At 40.0% G+C, this 18,434-nt stretch overlaps 1 protein-coding gene across 1 annotated transcript in view; it reads left to right on the top strand.

Annotated features, from left to right (window-relative positions):
- Window positions 1-282: 282 nt before the first annotated feature.
- arhgef39 (Rho guanine nucleotide exchange factor (GEF) 39) overlaps window positions 283-18,434 on the top strand; it is a 52,387-nt gene continuing 34,235 nt past the window's right edge. The window contains exons 1-5 of the mRNA XM_036577577.1: window positions 283-328; window positions 5,732-5,923; window positions 7,703-7,797; window positions 11,803-11,923; window positions 17,750-17,868. Coding sequence (XP_036433470.1) covers window positions 5,774-5,923; window positions 7,703-7,797; window positions 11,803-11,923; window positions 17,750-17,868 — 485 coding nt within the window. The 5' untranslated portion in view covers window positions 283-328; window positions 5,732-5,773. The remainder of the gene's footprint in view (window positions 329-5,731; window positions 5,924-7,702; window positions 7,798-11,802; window positions 11,924-17,749; window positions 17,869-18,434) is intronic.

Genomic DNA, 18,434 nt, shown 5'->3' on the forward strand with positions numbered 1-18,434 from the left:
GACCTGTTCTATCTCGGTCCTCAGTGTCTGCAGCCCCTTATAAACACTACACAGGTATGAGCAAATTAGACAGTGTATAATCTTGAAGGGGAAAACAGTGGCCATATAATAGCATACAGTGCTTAGCTTACCTATTGCTGCCATTTCATCAAAAGAAATAAAAATTGTGCTGGAGTCGTTAGGCGAGAACCTATCCAATCCCAAGACGCCTCCAGTGACGTCAGGACGTTTTCCTCTGCTAGCCAATAGCAGTGGACGTCAACCCGGAACTGCCGAGACCGAGAAAAAGACCGCCTGTATTCAATTTGGATAGGACGCACATTGACAGGTTAGTCTGTTTATCTCATAAAAACTAAAAACACACACGACTATACAGCTACATCTTTAATTAACGCGCTTTACATGTGCGCAGGTTAGCCCTGCCATTTCCTAATAAGACAAATGTTTTGTTTATATGCCGTGACGAACGGAAGCGAACAGACAAACTGTGATAGCAAGGTGACTTAAAATGGGCGAATCGGGCTAACATGAGCTCCAAATAGTGCTGGCTATTTTACTTTCCGCCTCAGAGGAGAAAAAAGAGCTCAGAATAAACACGAACTTCAGAGCCACGGGTAGCAGTATTCGTTCAGACAGCTCCTTCTCATCAACAAATCGTTTTGAATGTCGTGCCATAGGTAGACAGAGATGTATAGGTTGGATGTTTTGATAGCCTAAATCTCCTTATCAGAAAATGTTACCGGCTTTAAACGAACCTTATCAGGCGGTTAAGTAGTAATACCAACCTGAGTCTGTACTAATTATCATTAAAACAAAATAAAAATTTGAAAGAAGAAGTTGCTATGTTATGCAAATGAAATGAACTGCGCATGCTCGGTAGGTCACCGATTCCTTTCAATAAGTCGATCGAATCAATTCACAAGTCCAACTGAATCATTTTCTGTAGCATCTGCATGTTTACGTTAACGTGTTTAGAAACTTTTTTCACAATATCCACACAGTTCAGTCCTTGACTTGTAAGCAAACGCTGTCTGTAACGCCAATATAACCTTTTATTTACCATCCAAAACGACCATGTGAGCCTACACTTGTCTTCTGAGTTATATATGTAGGTTAATGCAGATAATGATTAAATCTTTAAAAAAGCTTTTTCTTTGGGTACGATTTTGCCCTACAACACCTACCTCTAAAAGAGAACAATTCTGGTTTATCAGGTTTCTCTAGAACGGAGAAGTTCACTGTGAAAGACTTGGTTTACATGTTAATCATGTACTCATATAGAAATTATGTACATAGTTGTAACAGTTTGAGAGAATCAATTTGTTAAAATGAATTAAACGTCCCATCATTGCAGTAAAACACTGCTGTCACTGGATGATTGTGAGAGCAAGCCTCACCACATTCACCAAACATTTGACTTGCTTGACTCTGACCTGAAAAATTATTAACGTCTGTAAGCTTGTGTGTAGATAATCTTCCACAATCCATTACATAGTGTATCCACTGTGTCACATTATGGCCCCATTTTCATTCCTGAACATTGGTTTGATATATGGATGGAGCAACACTGCTGCAAGTTTTCCCAGTTGTTGCACAAACTGGTTCCAAAAATCCAGATGCTGAAGTCCTTTTAGTTCTGATGTTTTTTTTGGTTGTTTGTTTGTCCGTCCATTATCTAGACCATAAAACTTTAACCTTAAATCCATGACCATTGCATCAGATACCAGTAAACCTTCAAATACAAGAATTTTCTTACTTTCTTAACTATTTTCTCAAGAATAATTTTAAGAACAAGTGGTTTTCTTTAAAATATTATGTTCTTAAATGTTTTCTTAACTTTACGACAGCCTCACACTGCCTCTGCTACTCCTGCCCATCCTCATTCGTCAGCCCACGCTTATGATATTTTCCAAAGAGGATTTTGTTCCTGTTGGCTGTTTCTTCCATAATCACCTCTAGTCCTTGTTTGCGAAAATGTTTTGAATGCTTGGTTTGATGGTTTTCCTCAATTTTACTGTCCTCTAAGTGGATTAAACTAAATAACAGAAATAACAGTTAATTCAAGTTCAGAATGTATCTCGTGTCATTTATACATGTACATGGTAAAATGCAGTGTTGCCTTCATAAGAAAACAATGAAGATTTTTTTTTAGAAAATCTCAAGAAAATAAATAAGATTATCTTAAGAGAATATTTGAGAACTTCTTACATTTTTTTCCAGAATTGCATTAAAGAACATTCTCTTGAACTTTGTAGTGTTTGTCTTAAGAATCTTCGCAAGTTTTTACTTAAGAAAGCCTTTGTGAATCTGGCCCCTGGTGTCAAAAGTTTCTGCTAAAACCTAATAAAAACAGGTTAAAATGCAGTGTTGACTTACATGTCAAACATGGCACTGGAATGAATCTGGTTGGTGTTCTGCGAAAGTATATATATCTTTTATATTAGGTTTTTTGGAATTATATTTCATTTTGTTTCACAGTTAGGCCTTTTAAACAGCAGTTACCGTTTAAATGATTCATATGCATTTACTCTTGATTACAGCTACTCTGTGAATATTTCAAGAAAGTGTTACGCGATGAATAAACACAAAAAATGCAGTTTAATGTTTTCAGTTGAGGCAGAAATTGCGATGCATTTTAAGTGTATCAAAAGCCGTCTCATTTGTAGTAACTATGGAGCTCGTGACATTGACTGTATATTGCGTCCACAACTCCAGTTCTGCCGATGCAAGCACAGTCTTGCTCTCTTTTGGGTCTGTACTGTAGAGGTGGGCAATATGATGGTATTTTATCATTATCAAGACAATTTTTGTAAAAATGATCGCGGTCGGAACAAAACCTTGTATCTCCAAAATGGTAACTTTACAGGAGAAGGAAAAACATTATTGACTTGCAGTGGAAGTTAATGTAAAAAGATTTTTTTTCAAGTAATTTTGGACCATTTCTATTGATCTGGTCATCATGAAATTTTATCACAATATAAAAGGCTGCTGGAGTAAAAAAAAACGGCATGACTGCAACAAATATGCTTCTCGGACTGTATTGTGGATTCTGTCAGTCCTCAACAAACACTGACCGTGTGATTCGTTATAAACAGAACATAATTAGTCGTGTTTGAATGGATTCAGTAAAGTGCAAAATATGAAATAAAAATCATTGCCCATTGAAGTTTCTGTTGGCAGTTTTTAAATGTTGCACTGCTCGTGCATTGTTTCTGTGTATCAGAATATCATCATGTATATCATAAATATGTATCGTGATATGATATTTCACCATAATGTACTGTATTGTCAGCTAGTTAAAGGGCTTGCATTATAATGCTTACTCTGTTTTGCACTTTAGGTTCTTTAAGATCACCCATGTTCATAATGGAATTCATTGGTTGAAAAACTTTTGTCCCCACAAAAAGTAGAGAGGTCAGGTGGTAATGAAATGCTTTCTATAATCCTAATTATGGTATCAGAAAGTCATCATTTTTAACCTGAGCGAGATGAGTTTACCCCTCCGTACCATTTGAATACTGTCGATTTGCCTACTGTGCTGTCTTGATCCCAGCCCTCTTCAGTTGGCTTTTAATTGGCTTCACTGGGCCAAAAATGCTGCTATAGCTCTCAAAATTGGATGATTATGTGTGCAAGGGGGAATGATGCAATTTACAGTAAGTTGCTCGTAAAACAGTAGCTTGGTGTTACTTAACGTACATATAGCTTGGGCTACATGGTGTACTTATCACTTCAGGGCTTTTAGCTCCGTTATTTGTGCTGTTTCACTGCCATGCGTTCGTCCAGACAGTGGGGTGACTGACACTGCTCACGCAAGTTAGTGCCCACTTAATGCGGACAAACAACAGATTGTTTTGGCATGCCGTTAATCCACTTTTTCTATCAGTCAAGCTGCCGGCATAAACTGTTAATGGGTGCTTTGCTGGCAGTCGTCTTGTGTGGCTCTTAAGAAGAGAGTAAGCCTCCCCCTGCTTTGGTGGCACTGATCGAGGTGGCTTGTTTACAGTGTGTTAGAGAGCAGCTGACGCCAGCCTCCCCGGGGACAGCACAAGGGTTAATTGCTGTTAAAGTGGTGGTCTCGTCCCTCTCTCCGGCCCTGATGCTCCATTAGAGCTGACACTAATGAGGCAGTGCAGGGAGGACACCCTAGAGCTGGGGGACCACACTGCAGGCAGGGGAGAGAGAGAGAGGGAGGGAGAAACTGAGGGAAGAACTGTGCTTAGAGAGAGAAAGAGAGCAAGTGAACACTGGGTCATAGATCAAGAGAGTGCTGTAGTGTTAGTGAGTGTGTGTTGGATGTGTGTGTAGTTGTTTTGCCTTAATTGGAGGCTCAGGCTGAGCTTATGGCCTACATATGGTTTGTTTGTTATCGTAAATTCAGTGGGGGCAATCTAGCTTGTTGTGATGTGCTCAGTTGTGCTGTTCTTGTATATTCTCTCACAGCACCGATTTGCTATGCAGCAAAGTCAAAGACCACCATTTCATTTATTTAATTTCCAGTCAAAATGGCCATTAAGTGCAAGTTCTTCATTTTGCAGTTTCAGGAAAAAATCTGAAACATATTTAACAGAAAATTACACAGAAGCTTCTTTTCAGTGTTTAGTGTGTCTTTCCTTTCTCTTTATTACAGCTTCCATTCTTTTCAGGAGTTTCGCTTTCAGTTTATCAAAGAAAACTGCAGGGATATTTTTCCACACCTCCAAAGTTCAGTCTTAGAAGTTGGTTGCATCTTCTGCCTGTCATCATCAAAGTAATTCCCAAACACATTCAGTGACGTTGAGGTCTTGACTGCTGTGATGGTCAGTTCATTGTTCTGAGAGTCCCAGTGATGATATATTGATGGCTGTACACCATTTCAGACCCCTTGATTTCAGATGTCTTCTCACAGTGGAAGGATGGACCGAAAGCATGTGGATTTTTTTCAGATCTGAAGCAAGAGTGGAGCTTAATTTTCACCTCTATCTCATAGATGAAAGCTTTCAGTACTTTTTATGTGATGGTGATGGTTTTGTGGTCTACCAGGTATTGCACGGTTGTAAAGAGTCACATTTTCTGTTATTCTTAATCCTTTTTTGAACTCCAGTTTTGGAACCTCTTTTTCCCCTCATTTTCCTTCGCCTTTCCGCTTTTATATCCAAGTGGATAATCTTATATTTAATCTCCTCAGAAATATCTCCTCAACAATTAATAACTTGTACTTAATGGCTGTTTTGACTGAAATTAAATAAATTGTGATCTCTGACTTTTGCATATATATATATATGATATACGATAGTTTGAGATTAGTTAGGAACTCACTAATAAGCTCCAAATTTGTTTATTGTGTAACCACAGCAAGTTCTATTAATAGGATATCTTATTGGTTGAGGTGGCACGATACCACTTTTTTTTTTATGGATGCCAATTTCGGTATTGAAACCTTGAGTATCAGCTGATACGAATCTGATATTTCTTCTTTAAAAACTGCTAAGCTTTAAAATTTTAATTGAAGTACTTCATTTAAGATGAGCACCTAAAAATAGGCTATCATGTTCAAACTCTCCAAACTCTTAGCTGTCCTACAGGAAGACATACACAGACAACAATTTCTCATCACACCGTAAGAGTGAGTGCTATTTCAGGACAGATTTGTTACAGAATCGGTTTGATCAGATTTATTCTTTTTTTTCCTGCCAATAACTGATCCAGCCAATACCACTGTTAATTATTACTTTATCTATATATCTTAAAGGTCACTACCTGCTCCAGAGACGACACCCTCACAAGGTTGGTCATGAGTTTTGCCCCAAGCCCGTGTGTCCCAGTAGGTGCACGCAGCGTCCAGGAGCAGCGAGAGCGCTGGGATAGGAAGAGGAAGCGCACAGGTCGCGAACTGGTCCAGAGTGAGCAGAAGTACTGTGAACAGTTGGACCTGATCACTACGGTAAGTTTCAGCAGGATTCTTCCTCTTATACTTTAGCATTTTCTGTTTCTTTTTTAGAGCAGTATAAGTCAATGTTGTGGTCAAGCTCTGAGACCACAAAACTGATCAATTTGTCGTTTGACTGATAAAATCAGCCAATGTGTGATGTTATTGGTATTGCAGACAATATTGGCAATAGAAAACTATTTGTATGTAGCTTCTTTCATATTATAACAGTATTTTAATATTTTATACTCTTCTGTCAGCCTTTATAGAGACTGCTGAGCCAAGAGACAGGCAGTTTCTCACTGTTTTTAGCAGCATACAATGTAAACTTATCAACGAATATTGATGATTTAATGATTTAAGGCTTTTGAGATATTCTGACTACAGTCAAAACCAGTGTGCTACACTAAATCCAATTAAACAGGAGTAATTTTTATAATTAAACACGCCGTTGGTCCATGTTCTTTAAGTACTGACGATATCCACAGTATGCTCCGAGATGTGCATTGTGGCCCAATTTATCATACATACATACATACATCATCTAAACCGCTTATCCCTCTGGGTCGCGGTGGGGTGCTGGAGCCCATCCCAGCCGTCACTGGGCGGAAGGCACAATTTATCATGATAATGATAAATATTGTCATATTGCCCACACCTAGTTTTGTCTCTATAAAATTATATGGAATATCCAAATTTTTAGCCTCTTAAAATCGGTACTGGTATTGATCATGAGAATTTTCATATCAGTTGGGCCCTAAATATTGATGCAGCAATGGGAATTGTGGGCCAATGTCGATGCTAATGCTGATACCAAAACAGTTCTAAAATGTGGAAATTGGGACTAGATCCACCTGGGTTAGCGTTGTCGAATTTATTTCTTTAGAAATGTTGAATTTATTTTTATAGGATTTGCAAATGCAGTAAACTTTAATTAAAATAATACTGATATTCTAGTTCAGTAGCCCAGCACTGCCTAAACGTTCTGGTTTTCTATAGTATAATAAATACATCATCAATAACAGTTAAATCTAAACATTTGTCCCATGCAAATATTTTTAAGGACATATTCTCTGATGCTGATATGATTCCGATCATGCATTCTTGGCCATAAAGTGTGCGTGTTCTATGAGATGTATTTGAAATCTTGCATAGTGCTTCTAATCAGGCCATATGAAAGATGCATTTGTCTCAGATTGAAAGTCTTCCTGAAGTTTCCATTTTACTCTTGAGCAGTTCTTCCAACCATCACACAGTTCTACTCTGCACTTTATAACTCACTGAAGGCCTAAAGTGCATTCAATTTGCTTAGCTCATTTTATTACTAAATGACCTAAGAGCACTGCAGCTGTGTCTGTATTTGGAGTCACATTGTGTGGTCTAACCCTGCATGCTTACTTTCTCTGAGTGAGGCTCACCCACACAAAGAAACAGCCTGCGTCGTAATGATCAGTGTTTGAACCCAGAGAGCTAACGCTGCGAACCAGCGCATTGTTCTTATAGTTTTGCAGTGTGCTACGTTAGTTAAGTGGCTGATTATTAAAACCCACACTCACTTTTCATAAGAATCTGCATATTCTCCTTCGTCTTTTCTTCCGCCCTCGGGTCGTGTTGAATTAGCTGTGCGACTAACCTGTTAAAAGTAATTGGGATGCCACTGATGTAAAAATGCCTTCCTCCGTGTCTCAAGGGCGTGTTGTGTGTAAGGTGACACTCAGCGAGATGAAGAGTTATGTACGAGTGGCAGTGAAAGATTTAATTTTCTCCTCCTTCCGTCCCCCCTCTCTTCTCTAGTACTTTGTGGAGATTCTGAAGGCCAAAGGAACCCTGAGGCAGGACATTAGAGAGAGCATCTTCAGTTCAATTAAATCCATTCATTTAGTAAACCAGTAAGTATCCTTTCAATAATTAACTGGATATTGCTGCTCTGGGGAGGGGAGGGTGGTGCATGTGATACCGCTTAAAGAGGACGAGAGGGTTGGGAGTATTAATTGGGGTCTGACATAAGAATGAACTTTGAGAACTTGGTGATTGCCTGGTAGGTCTTATCTTGTTATTCTCTCAAGTGGGATCAGGAATCAGGAATCAATGAGGGTCCTGCATTTAGGCTTATGGCTGCACTTTCTCCTAAGAGCACCTACCATTCCTGCTATCACCACATTTCCTTTTTTTAATGATGGGCACTTGATACTTCTGAGCACAGCATGCTGATTAGAAGAAGTTTGTATAAATGCTGATGTTTTTAAACAGAAGCACGTGCATTTTTCATGGATGTGCTGGTCCTTTTCTACCCTTTTTAACCCTCCTGTTGCAGGTTAGTAGGCTTCAGACAAACAACTTGTTTGGTACGAGACTTGCTGTTTTTAATGGGATGGGGAGCTCTCACTACTAATTTATGAAGCCCAGTTGTGACTCTTTTGCAGGCCTTCTGGATTCCCTGCTTGCGGATGCCTTGCTTCATGACAGCAGCCAAAGCAAGGGTATAGAGAATTGAGCAGGCAAGGATGAAATAACATAATGGAAGGAAAAAAAGCAAGCCTGAAGTCCACTTTCACATTGATCTTTCAGCGTTAGTAGAACAAACTAACAACAAATTAACTCGACAAGTGTCAAGAAGCCCACTCCCGTTAACAGCAGATTTTCTCCAAGTGCTCTGTGTAGGCTATTCGTGGCGTGAAGCTCTCTTGGAACATCATGCGTTTTTGATTTACCGTAGGTTTAGCACATGCGAAAGCAACAAGCAAGCAACCGAATCCCTCTCCTAATGTCCAATAGCCGGAGAGCAAACAAGCCTCCAGGTTGTGTTTGTTACTTTCTTTTTTTTTCTTTTTAATTTGTTTATTTATTTTTAAAAAAATACTTTATTAAGACCTCCGGGACTGTGCTGCGCGGAGATCTCCACTGCTGGATGCCTGACCACATTTGATATTTAACAACACGATCAATGTCGGTGTATTTGCCTTACATGTTTGGACAGGCGTTTTTAAATGACCGCAGCCCAGTAACAGGATTTCATCAGCACCCTGCCCAAATTGCCCCGAGATCTAACGTGATTGGACGGTGCGGGGCTGCACACTGACTGTGTACATTTCCAGCCTTCCAAACAACGGGCAGAGAGGAGGGAGTGACAGCCTGCGAGGGCTTCATCCTGGCCTTGTTGATTGAGAATTATATTTACAGTCTGAATAATGAATCACTAGGGGTCCCTAAGGCTCCCATCAGTGCCAGACTGACGGGCCGCTCCGGCTGCAGTGGCTGAATGAAGATGGAGGGCTGAATTTCAGAGCCTGATGTATTGGATAAATTGGTACTCAGTTACCATATATCATCATTAGAATCGGTTATTGAATCGCCGGGTGAGCCGTAATGGCAGCCTCTCAATTTAGATCCCTGAACAGACAGTAGTGGTTGACTGATTAAAATGAATAGAGCGCTCCCATACTCCTAACCCTCAGTTATTAGGTCGCCTTTTTAGATGGGCTTGCTTACACCTTGATTTGGAGGTTTGATGTTTCAGGAAAATCATGTGTCTTTTGTTGAATTGTAGCCCAAAAAAATCTGGTTTTATATGAAGTTGCATTCAGTCATGTTCAGTTTGCATTAGATTAGTGTTCATATTGAATGGTGGTGATATTCAACTGACTGTATTCAGTGAACCACTGTTAATTGAAGAATCACATTGTACCTGCACACATATGTGATTATGTATATGTATCTATATATATATCATCGCTGTTGGAACAAGGGTAGCTTTACAGGACAATGAAAAAACATTCTTAACTTGTAATGAAAGTTAATGGAATGCGATTTTTTCCCAGTTAATTTTGAATCATTTCTGTTAAGTTATTCGTCGTGAAATTTTAACACATTTTAAAAGGCAACTGGAGTTTTCAAATCATGCAAAAATGGAAACACAAGGTTTTTGCGGAACAGCAACATTATCTGTCTATCTGTCTGTGTATCTGTCTGTCCATCCATCCATCCATCCATCCATCCATCTATGTATCCAGTCCAACTGATATAAAATGTTTGTAGCTAATACCTAAAAATTCTAGGGCTAATAATTCCAGTAATAGTCTGGTAGTATTGGCCAATATGATTTTGACACTCCAGCAGATTTATGTGCGCATATAATGTCTTGCTAATGTGTATATATAATGTCTTGCTTTTAGTGGAAATGATATCTACAATACCTTTCTAACCACTGGCCTCCTAAAATACAGCAAATGCAAAAATGTGCTGTCTGTCAGCTGCGTTAAAGCTAAAAGTGCTTTGGTTCAAATAATGAGATTCAGGATTGTGATATTTCATGAATTTTGTTTGTTCTTCTTTGTACACTTCTGATACTCCTGGGCTGAAAATTGAATAAATTCGATTCACTAAACGTTGCTGAACAAAATAAACAAAAGGGGAAAAAAATCTGATGTACTGATCCACTGGTGCCATTCATCATTGTTATAGCTGTTTATCCAATGAGGGGATCAGGCGATGGTAGGAGCATTCCAATTATCCCAGCCTGCACTCTAACAAAACATGATAACCAACTTGAAAGTGCTGTCACTTTGTTGAGTAAGTAGCACAAAATCAAAAACACATTTGAAAGATAAATATTCCGAACGAGTGCGTCTGTTTTTTCCCCCCTTTTAATGAGAGTAAATGTGGTGTGGAAATAGATCAAATAATATCCCATAAGAAGGAAGTCGGTCCTTGTCACCAGTGGAGGGGAGGAAAGACATGCTGTGCCGACTGAGTGCTGCTCTCTGCACTGATTGGGCTTCTAAAATGTGCTGTTTTCTCCTCTGTGGTTTTTTTCTTTGCGTGTGTTTGCATTGTGCTAACTACCCAGCGACAATAATTAGTATTCCTCTGTTCCAGTTCTCCACAAATGAAGCCACATAGGCCCCCATTGTTTAGCAGAGTCTGTGCCCACCCCAGATGTCGCAACTGCTAAGAATTAATGTGGATTAAAGTGACGCAGGAGGAATGCTAATGTTATCTTTGTCGTCTTCCTGACGGCCAGAGAATTTAATTGCTCTAAAAAAGAGCATAAAAAATGTAATTCGTAATTTCATATTTATTATAATAGCCTCTGGCTGTGAAGGGGGGGTGGAATCGGAAACACTGTTTTTCCCGCCCTTTGCCCTTGTTAGAACTCTCTCGGCTGCTCCAGCGTCTCCTGATTACGAACAGAGGCTACCTTGGCTTGCAACTTCATTAAAATCTATTTAAATCAACTTCAACTGCAAAGTGCTCCTTCTTCCAGCATGTAAGAATGTTAAGTCTCAGGGAACATCATTAGAGTGTGTGTGTGCTGTTGTGTCTGCTACCTTGCTCCAAGTTTGGATAATAAGCTACCTCACAAGTGTCAACACCCTCACCCTTGAATTCCGTCCGTGTTGCTGTAATGTGCGTGACAGCCAGGGCGTCTGTGCCTGCATTCCACTTGAGCACGTTTTGTTCCTGGATTTGCAGTGAGCACGTTCACTGTAAAAAGTGCCACGCTGTTGCCCTTGGGCGCTAGCCCCACTGCCTTGGTCTCGAACAACTGTCACCCCACAGGGAAAGGCCTTAGATGACACCACACAGAGCAAATGGCAAACGCTTACATTTGTGGAACACTTCTGCTTCTGAACTTTACCCTCTCATTATTTTCACAAAGTGCCTCGGTTCCCAAAAATAGTGCCACAGTTACTGTTTCATTGTGGCTGCAGTGCAGGAGAAGCTGCCATGGTGAAACTATATTTACCAACACCATTTATGTAGCTCTGTTTTAAATGTGGAGTATATTTCTCACTTCTGTGCTGCTTATGTTTTCAGAGTTAATTAGTGCTTTGTTTGTGTGCCAGTTGCAGCCTTTTATGTGTTTAAAAAAGGGGTCTTTGTGCTCTAACCAGGACACTACTGTCTCACCTGGAGGAGGGAAAGTTTGGTTATGGCTTTGAGCAGTTTTGCCCTCACCTTCATTTCTACACTGCCTACGTCGACAACATCCAGACTGCAAAAAGGGTTCTGATGGTAAGTAACCGTTAAGTGATTGTTGGCCACATGTTCTGTAAATGTGAGAAACTTGCACTGTTGTTTTATTACTACTTAGTAGGCTTGAGCTGATTGGCAATAGTATTGTAAATCGCTGATGGTTTTCATCTGTTGTGACTCCATGTCCATGTTCTAAATAAACCCTGATACACTATATGGCCAAATGTATGTGCACACCTTATCGTCACAAACATGCGAGCGTGGATATCCCATTCCAAAGCCGTTGACATTAATGTGGAATGGGCCCTCTTTTGCAGCTCAAACATCCTTCGCTTTTCTGGGAAGGCTTTTCCACCAGATTTTGGAGTGTGTTTGTGGGGAATTTGTGCCCAATTAGTCAAAAGAGCATTTGTTAGATCAGACAGTGATGTTGGACTAGAAGGCCTGGCTTGAAATTGACATTTCTAATTCATCCCAAAGGTGTTCACTGGGGTTGAGATCAGGGCTCTGTGTAGGCCACTGGAGTTTGAATTCATCAAACTATGTCTTGATGGATTTTGCTTTGTGCACTGGGGTACAGTCATGCTGGAACAGGAAAGGGCCTTCTCCAAACTGTTGCCAAAAAAGTTGGAAGCATGTAGTTGTCTAAAATGTCTTTTTATCAAAAGGCATGTTTGATTTCTGACGTCCGCTTCTTTACTTTACAACAGGAGATGCTAGGCTAACGTTGCTAACAAGCACTGGACTTTCACGAAACACGTTCCCCTTAAATACATGCCAAAATCTTAATTTATTTGCTTCAGAAATGTGTGTAAATCTATGTAAAACTCTACATAAATAAGTTTAAGAATAAAATTTAGTAAAATGGCACAGATAGACCTTATTTCAACGTTTACGTTAAAATTCGAACTACCTTATCATCTGCATAGTGCCCTACTTTGTAGTACTCCGGTGCTACGCAGATATCATGTTTGGTTTTTCAGCATAGCAAAGGCTAAATAACTGTAAGACAGTAAGCTAGAAGTTGCATCTCGAATGACGATAAAGCTACAAAAATGAGCTGTTGTGTTCCATTTTGTATAAACAATAAACAAAACAAAAAATCTAGGTGTAGTCCGATGTATTACTGCTGTCCCTAATGATACAAAAGCATGCAAGCTGTGGCTTTTGGCAATTAACCAACAACTAGCAAGAGTGTCATTCAGTAAAATATCATGCAAAATCTCACAAAGCTGAAGTTAGATTGTTCTTTGCCAGCTTCTTATTCGAAATTTCCATTCCTCGTTAAATGTTGCAATAGTTGCATCCTGGAACTCCAGAGCATCCAGATGCCAGAATGTAACTTCTGCACCATTTGAGGTGGAATAGAAAATTTAGCTGGCGAATAAAACGAGCTTCAGCCTCAACAAAAACTCTGTGTATGCAGTGATCATTTTTCACCTAATGATTACAAGGAAATTTGCAAAGAGTATATTCTAAAATTTGCAACTAATTCAAGTAAATGTCTATGAGTGAAAAGTGAATTTGAGGTAAGCTTTATTTACTTTTTCTCTGTCTTTGCTGACCATTTTATGGTCTCTTAGCTAAACTACTATCATGCCATATGCTGCTAACATGCGTGATAAACGTTGCTTTACGTAGTTTGACTATAGAAATAAACATCCTTTTTTTGTTGTCTTAAATGCCGTTTGTATAAGTGCTGGCATCAGTACCTCCTGTTTTTTACAGCAGTTTTTTACAACACTCGGTTGGCATCACCTGGCACTTTCCACAAGTAAGCCCAAGGAGCCATAGATATGTCCGGCAAGCCACTGGTATGTCCAGCATCCAGCTGATGTGTTTCCTCATCTGTGTATTCAAGTTCAAGCATATATGACTGAAAATATGCTCCTCAAAACCACCATTGAACATTGTTTTGATTTTTGAAGTACCAGAGCCTAGGTTCTGTGCCAAGTTACCTTACGTCTTTGTGTTTAGGCATACACATAGCTCCACCTTTGGTTGTCTTGCATGGAATGTTAATACATAATATGCTGAGGTAAAATGGTTCTGGTGACTCACAATAGCTGCCCTGTATAGACTAAAGTCATAACGTGTTCTGAACCACATTGATGTGTCTGCACAAAACAAATAAAGATCTGGATGCATTTTGAGCAAGTTGAGAGACGTTTTTGGGCTTGTCTTTACGGAGATGTATTAGATGACTTTCCAGTCCAGTGTTTGTTAGCAACGTTAGCCTAGCATCTATCATTGTAAACTAAAGAAGCACACGTCAGATAGCAAACATGTCGTGGTTGATCAGCTGCATCTGGTCAGCTGATAAGCTGCATTTTACCAAACTATTCCTTTAACAGTAGTTTTCATTGGAACAAAGGGGCTGAACCCAAACCCTGAAAAACAGCCCCAGACCATTATCCCTATTCCACCAAACTTTACTGACAGTGTGCTTTCTGGTAGGTAATGTTCTCCTGGCATCCACCATACCCAGATTCGTTCATCAGACTGCCAGATAATGAAGCGTAATTCATCATTCCAGAAAACATGTTTCCCCTTCTCCAGAGTGCATATTGCGCATAGTGATCTTAGGCTTGCATGCAGCTGTTTGGGTATGGAAACTTATTTTATGAAGCCTCTGACACACAGTTCTTGTAGTGATGTTTCTTCCAGAGGCAGTTTGGAATTCTATAGTGATTGATACCCTAGGATTGGTGATTTCAGCACTTAATGGCCGCGCTCTGTGAGTTTGCTTTGTCTGTCGCTATGTGGCTGAGCTGTTATTGCTTCTATATACTTCCTTTTCACAATAATACCACTTACAGTTGACCAGAGTAGATCTAACAGGGCAGACATTTCACAGGCTGCAGCGATGGCATTCACAGGTGGCAACGATGGCATTCTATGTCTGTGCCACGTTTAAAGTCACTGAGCTGTTCAGTATGACCCTGTGGTTGTCTATGGAGATTGCATGCTGTGTGCTTGATTTTATACACTTGTTAGCAATGGGCGTGGCTAAAACACCTGAACTCAATAATTAGGAGGGTTGTATTTATACTTTTGGTTGTATAGGGTATATGCAATTGTGTAGCAACGTAAGGCAGCACAACCCCCCCCCGGCCCCCCAGTGGTAGTATCGTCAGTCAGCCTTGGCTAGGGGGTCCAATCAGATGAGTGTATACCACACATGATCTCTCAAGCCTATTACTTAGTTACTACCTATCATTACTTAGTTATTACGTACTACTTATTAATGTAACCCTACAGCATGCTAGTTCTTTTAAGCTGAGTTTCCCACATGCACCTTTAAAACTAAAAAATGAACAGTGCCTGCTCTGAGTTAGCATGCATTTTTGTCTTTGATTAGAAATCTGGATAGGGGTCATCTCCTCGTGGCCCTGCTGTCAGTAAGAATTCATGAATATGTATTCATTATAGATCTATGGTAATGTGCAGGATTGACAGTGTATCATGTTCTGGCTCTAATTAGTCTAAACCTATTAAGCCATTGTGTTGTATGACTCCTTTTCTCTAATCCTCTCTACAATTGTACAATATTGTTGTGTTCAACTTTAGGGGTTGAAGAAAAGAGTCATTGTTGGGTCAGTAACTCAAAGATCGCCACTCAAAATGATTGACGTTTGGAGCCGTTAAAAAAACGGAGTCACCTACCTGATTAAGGCTAGTGGATGACACCCTGTGCAAACAGATCTCTCACAGGCAAAGCCCAGCGGTACCATTAAGTCCAGCACTCCCGTCTCATTAGGCCTGACTTAAGTGGGCAGCCTCCGTCAATTGGCCCAAAAAAAGTGCAATAGGGAATCTCTGTCTCTCTCTCTCTCTGTGCTAATTAGCTCCTCCTTCAGCAAGGCACCTGTACCCCCGTGTATGGATGACTGATTCCTTGTTAGACCAAATCAGGTAGTGGTTAAAGAATTATCACCATGCTATGCTAATGCTAACTTCAGCGTTCAGCACGAATGAATGAGCACCGTTCCAAATAGGCACAAAATCAAATTAAACTTGTTATACTGTGGGTAGGTGGATGTTTTAGACTGGATGTATATTAGGAAGAAGGATGTTCCAAGCGTTCTCCTCAGCTATAAGCTTCTCCACAGCCTGCCTTGCTGTGGAGCCCAGGCGCCGCTAACATCTGCTCTTATTTATCTGTGGGAAGCCTGGAGCTTCGCAGATATTAATGTCTTAATTAAGAGGAGGGATACGTCTGCGCCAAATTGACTGATTCCCATTGATTCAGGACTGAGCTGTGTAAGTTAGCATTGATTCCCCCGCCAGGCCTACATGGCAGTAATTGCAGGAACACAGAGCGGCATGTTTGCCCTGACGCGTGACTCAGACACAGGCAATCTGTCCCTCTGGATCTCCACTGTGTCATCGCCTGCCTGGCAAGCATGTGGTGAGGAAATAAAGGATCTCTTGCAGAGAGAAGGAGCAGTGGTTATTTGGAGATGAAGCAAGGACCTATTAGTGTTTTGATAATGATCTCAGTATGAATTTGCTTAGTTATTCATTTATTTACTCGGAGGCCTGAGAGTAGCCTTTGTAAACTCTTTCTGACAGCTGCCCAGCTGAAGATTAAAATAGCATTCTATTCTTATCTCTCTAATGGCCTGTTTATACTTCCCGTCAATAAGATTTGAAAACTCCTTTTAGTGCTGAATATTGTCAAGTTCTTGTTTAGTCCAGTAACAAATGATAAGGACAAAATCAGTAGACAACTTTTAAGCATCTAAACTTGTTAGTTAATTTAAAATTAGTCAAAATCATGATTTTGATCACTGCAGTTGCTTAATCGTAAAATATTAGTCAGGACGTGTTCATTAGTAACATAGTAAAGCCTTTCCTGTTACAGACAGCATTATGCATCAAATGAGTAAGTTACAGGAATGTTGTTGAATGACAGATTATTAGCCTGTTATGTACTATTATATAGCTGATAATATTATGCAAATATTGTACAAAATAATTACATTTCCAAGAATCATATTTGACCTAATTATAAAACACTATAAAAGTATAAGCATGACAAGAAACTTCCATTAACCTCCTCCAGACCAAATCAAGAATTCGTCTCATAGCATGGGCAGCATGCCTGTGATTTAGTGTCTGTCGACCTCGCAGAGGGAGACCCCAGCTGCCTCGTCCATAAAAGCCATCCGAGCAGGTGTGCATGGTCAACTTGGTGCCTATTACGCTGCGCAGGACCTGTGCCATTTGAAGATGATGCCTCGTTTAGTATGCCGTATGTATTTTAGTGGGAGATATAAACAAACAAAACTAGAGCCTAAATCAAACTCCAAAGACCACAGATGCAGGATTGAACTTTGGCAAACTTTAGGAGAAGGTGATCATGCCTGGCCTACTGATGCAGATACATTCTTGTGTTGACAAATAAATGTACATGCTTATATAAGGATTGAAGCAGGCTTGCTTAATGTATCTACCATCTTAAGCAGTGTCGAGGTAGTTTACGTTGTTTGTCACTCTCTAACAGCTTGATCACAAACTGTTTGAAGGAAATAAAGGTAATTTTAGAGAAGTTCTGTATTTTTACGGAATTGATTTGGGCTGTTCGGGTGACTGTTGAGTTTGAGTGTTAGCAACGTTATACTCATAGCTCCAGTTCTAAACTAAAGAAGCAGCATTTGAGCTCCAGACATGTCTGGGGTTTATAAAAAATTGGGTAAATTTGAATTTTGCCCCACTATTCTTATAACCCCATGTTACCACTGAGGTAAGAACTACATTACGGAATATCCTTTGGTGAGCTCACTCCCTGAATAGAGCCAAGTTCTTTCCCAGCAAATTAATATTTTATTTAAAAAAAAACAAAAATGCAATTTGTTTCAGGTGCAGCTGAAGAAAAACAAAGCGTTCAGAAGATTTAAGAAGCTTCAGGAGTCCAGACCTGAGTTCCATAAGATGAAACTCGAAGATCTGCTTCCTCTTCCCCTACAGCGCATTCAACAGTAAGTTCCTCTCTCCACACACACGAGGAAACGTTTTAACTTCAAAGTTTCCCAGTACCTCACAAACACATTCTCCTACTAGGTAGAAACGCTGTGGTTCCACGGAACATATTTTACAAGCTCTCCAACTATTGACTAAGACAGGCTCTGAAAGTTTTGACTCATCAGTTGTCAGAGTAACTCAGGCATTGAATTCCATATTACGTGCAAATGAAATGGATTGTTCACCAGCGTAGTTTTAGTGCATTTAAACCATCTGCTTTTGCAGAGAGATTACGGCCGTTCGACAGCTCCTACAAGATGGCTCCACTGATATGTAGTCATTTTCTGAAGCGAACGTAATGCATTTTGGTTATGCATCAGTGGCTTCTGACACTGGCCAGTCTGCTTACTTTGATGTGACAAAAGTCTTCTTGTTTGCTGTCAAATCACTCTGCAACGCTCTCTTTCCCTCATCTGACTATGTGTGTTCGGGGGAAAATTTTGGGAATCGCTGGGACTCACTTGTAGCCGTGCAGAAAGCTGTCACCACCGGGTTACGCTTTCCATGCTTGAGTTCTCCTTTT

The sequence above is a fragment of the Colossoma macropomum genome, unplaced genomic scaffold (genome assembly GCF_904425465.1).
Source record: "Colossoma macropomum unplaced genomic scaffold, Colossoma_macropomum, whole genome shotgun sequence".
NCBI lineage: Eukaryota > Metazoa > Chordata > Actinopteri > Characiformes > Serrasalmidae > Colossoma > Colossoma macropomum.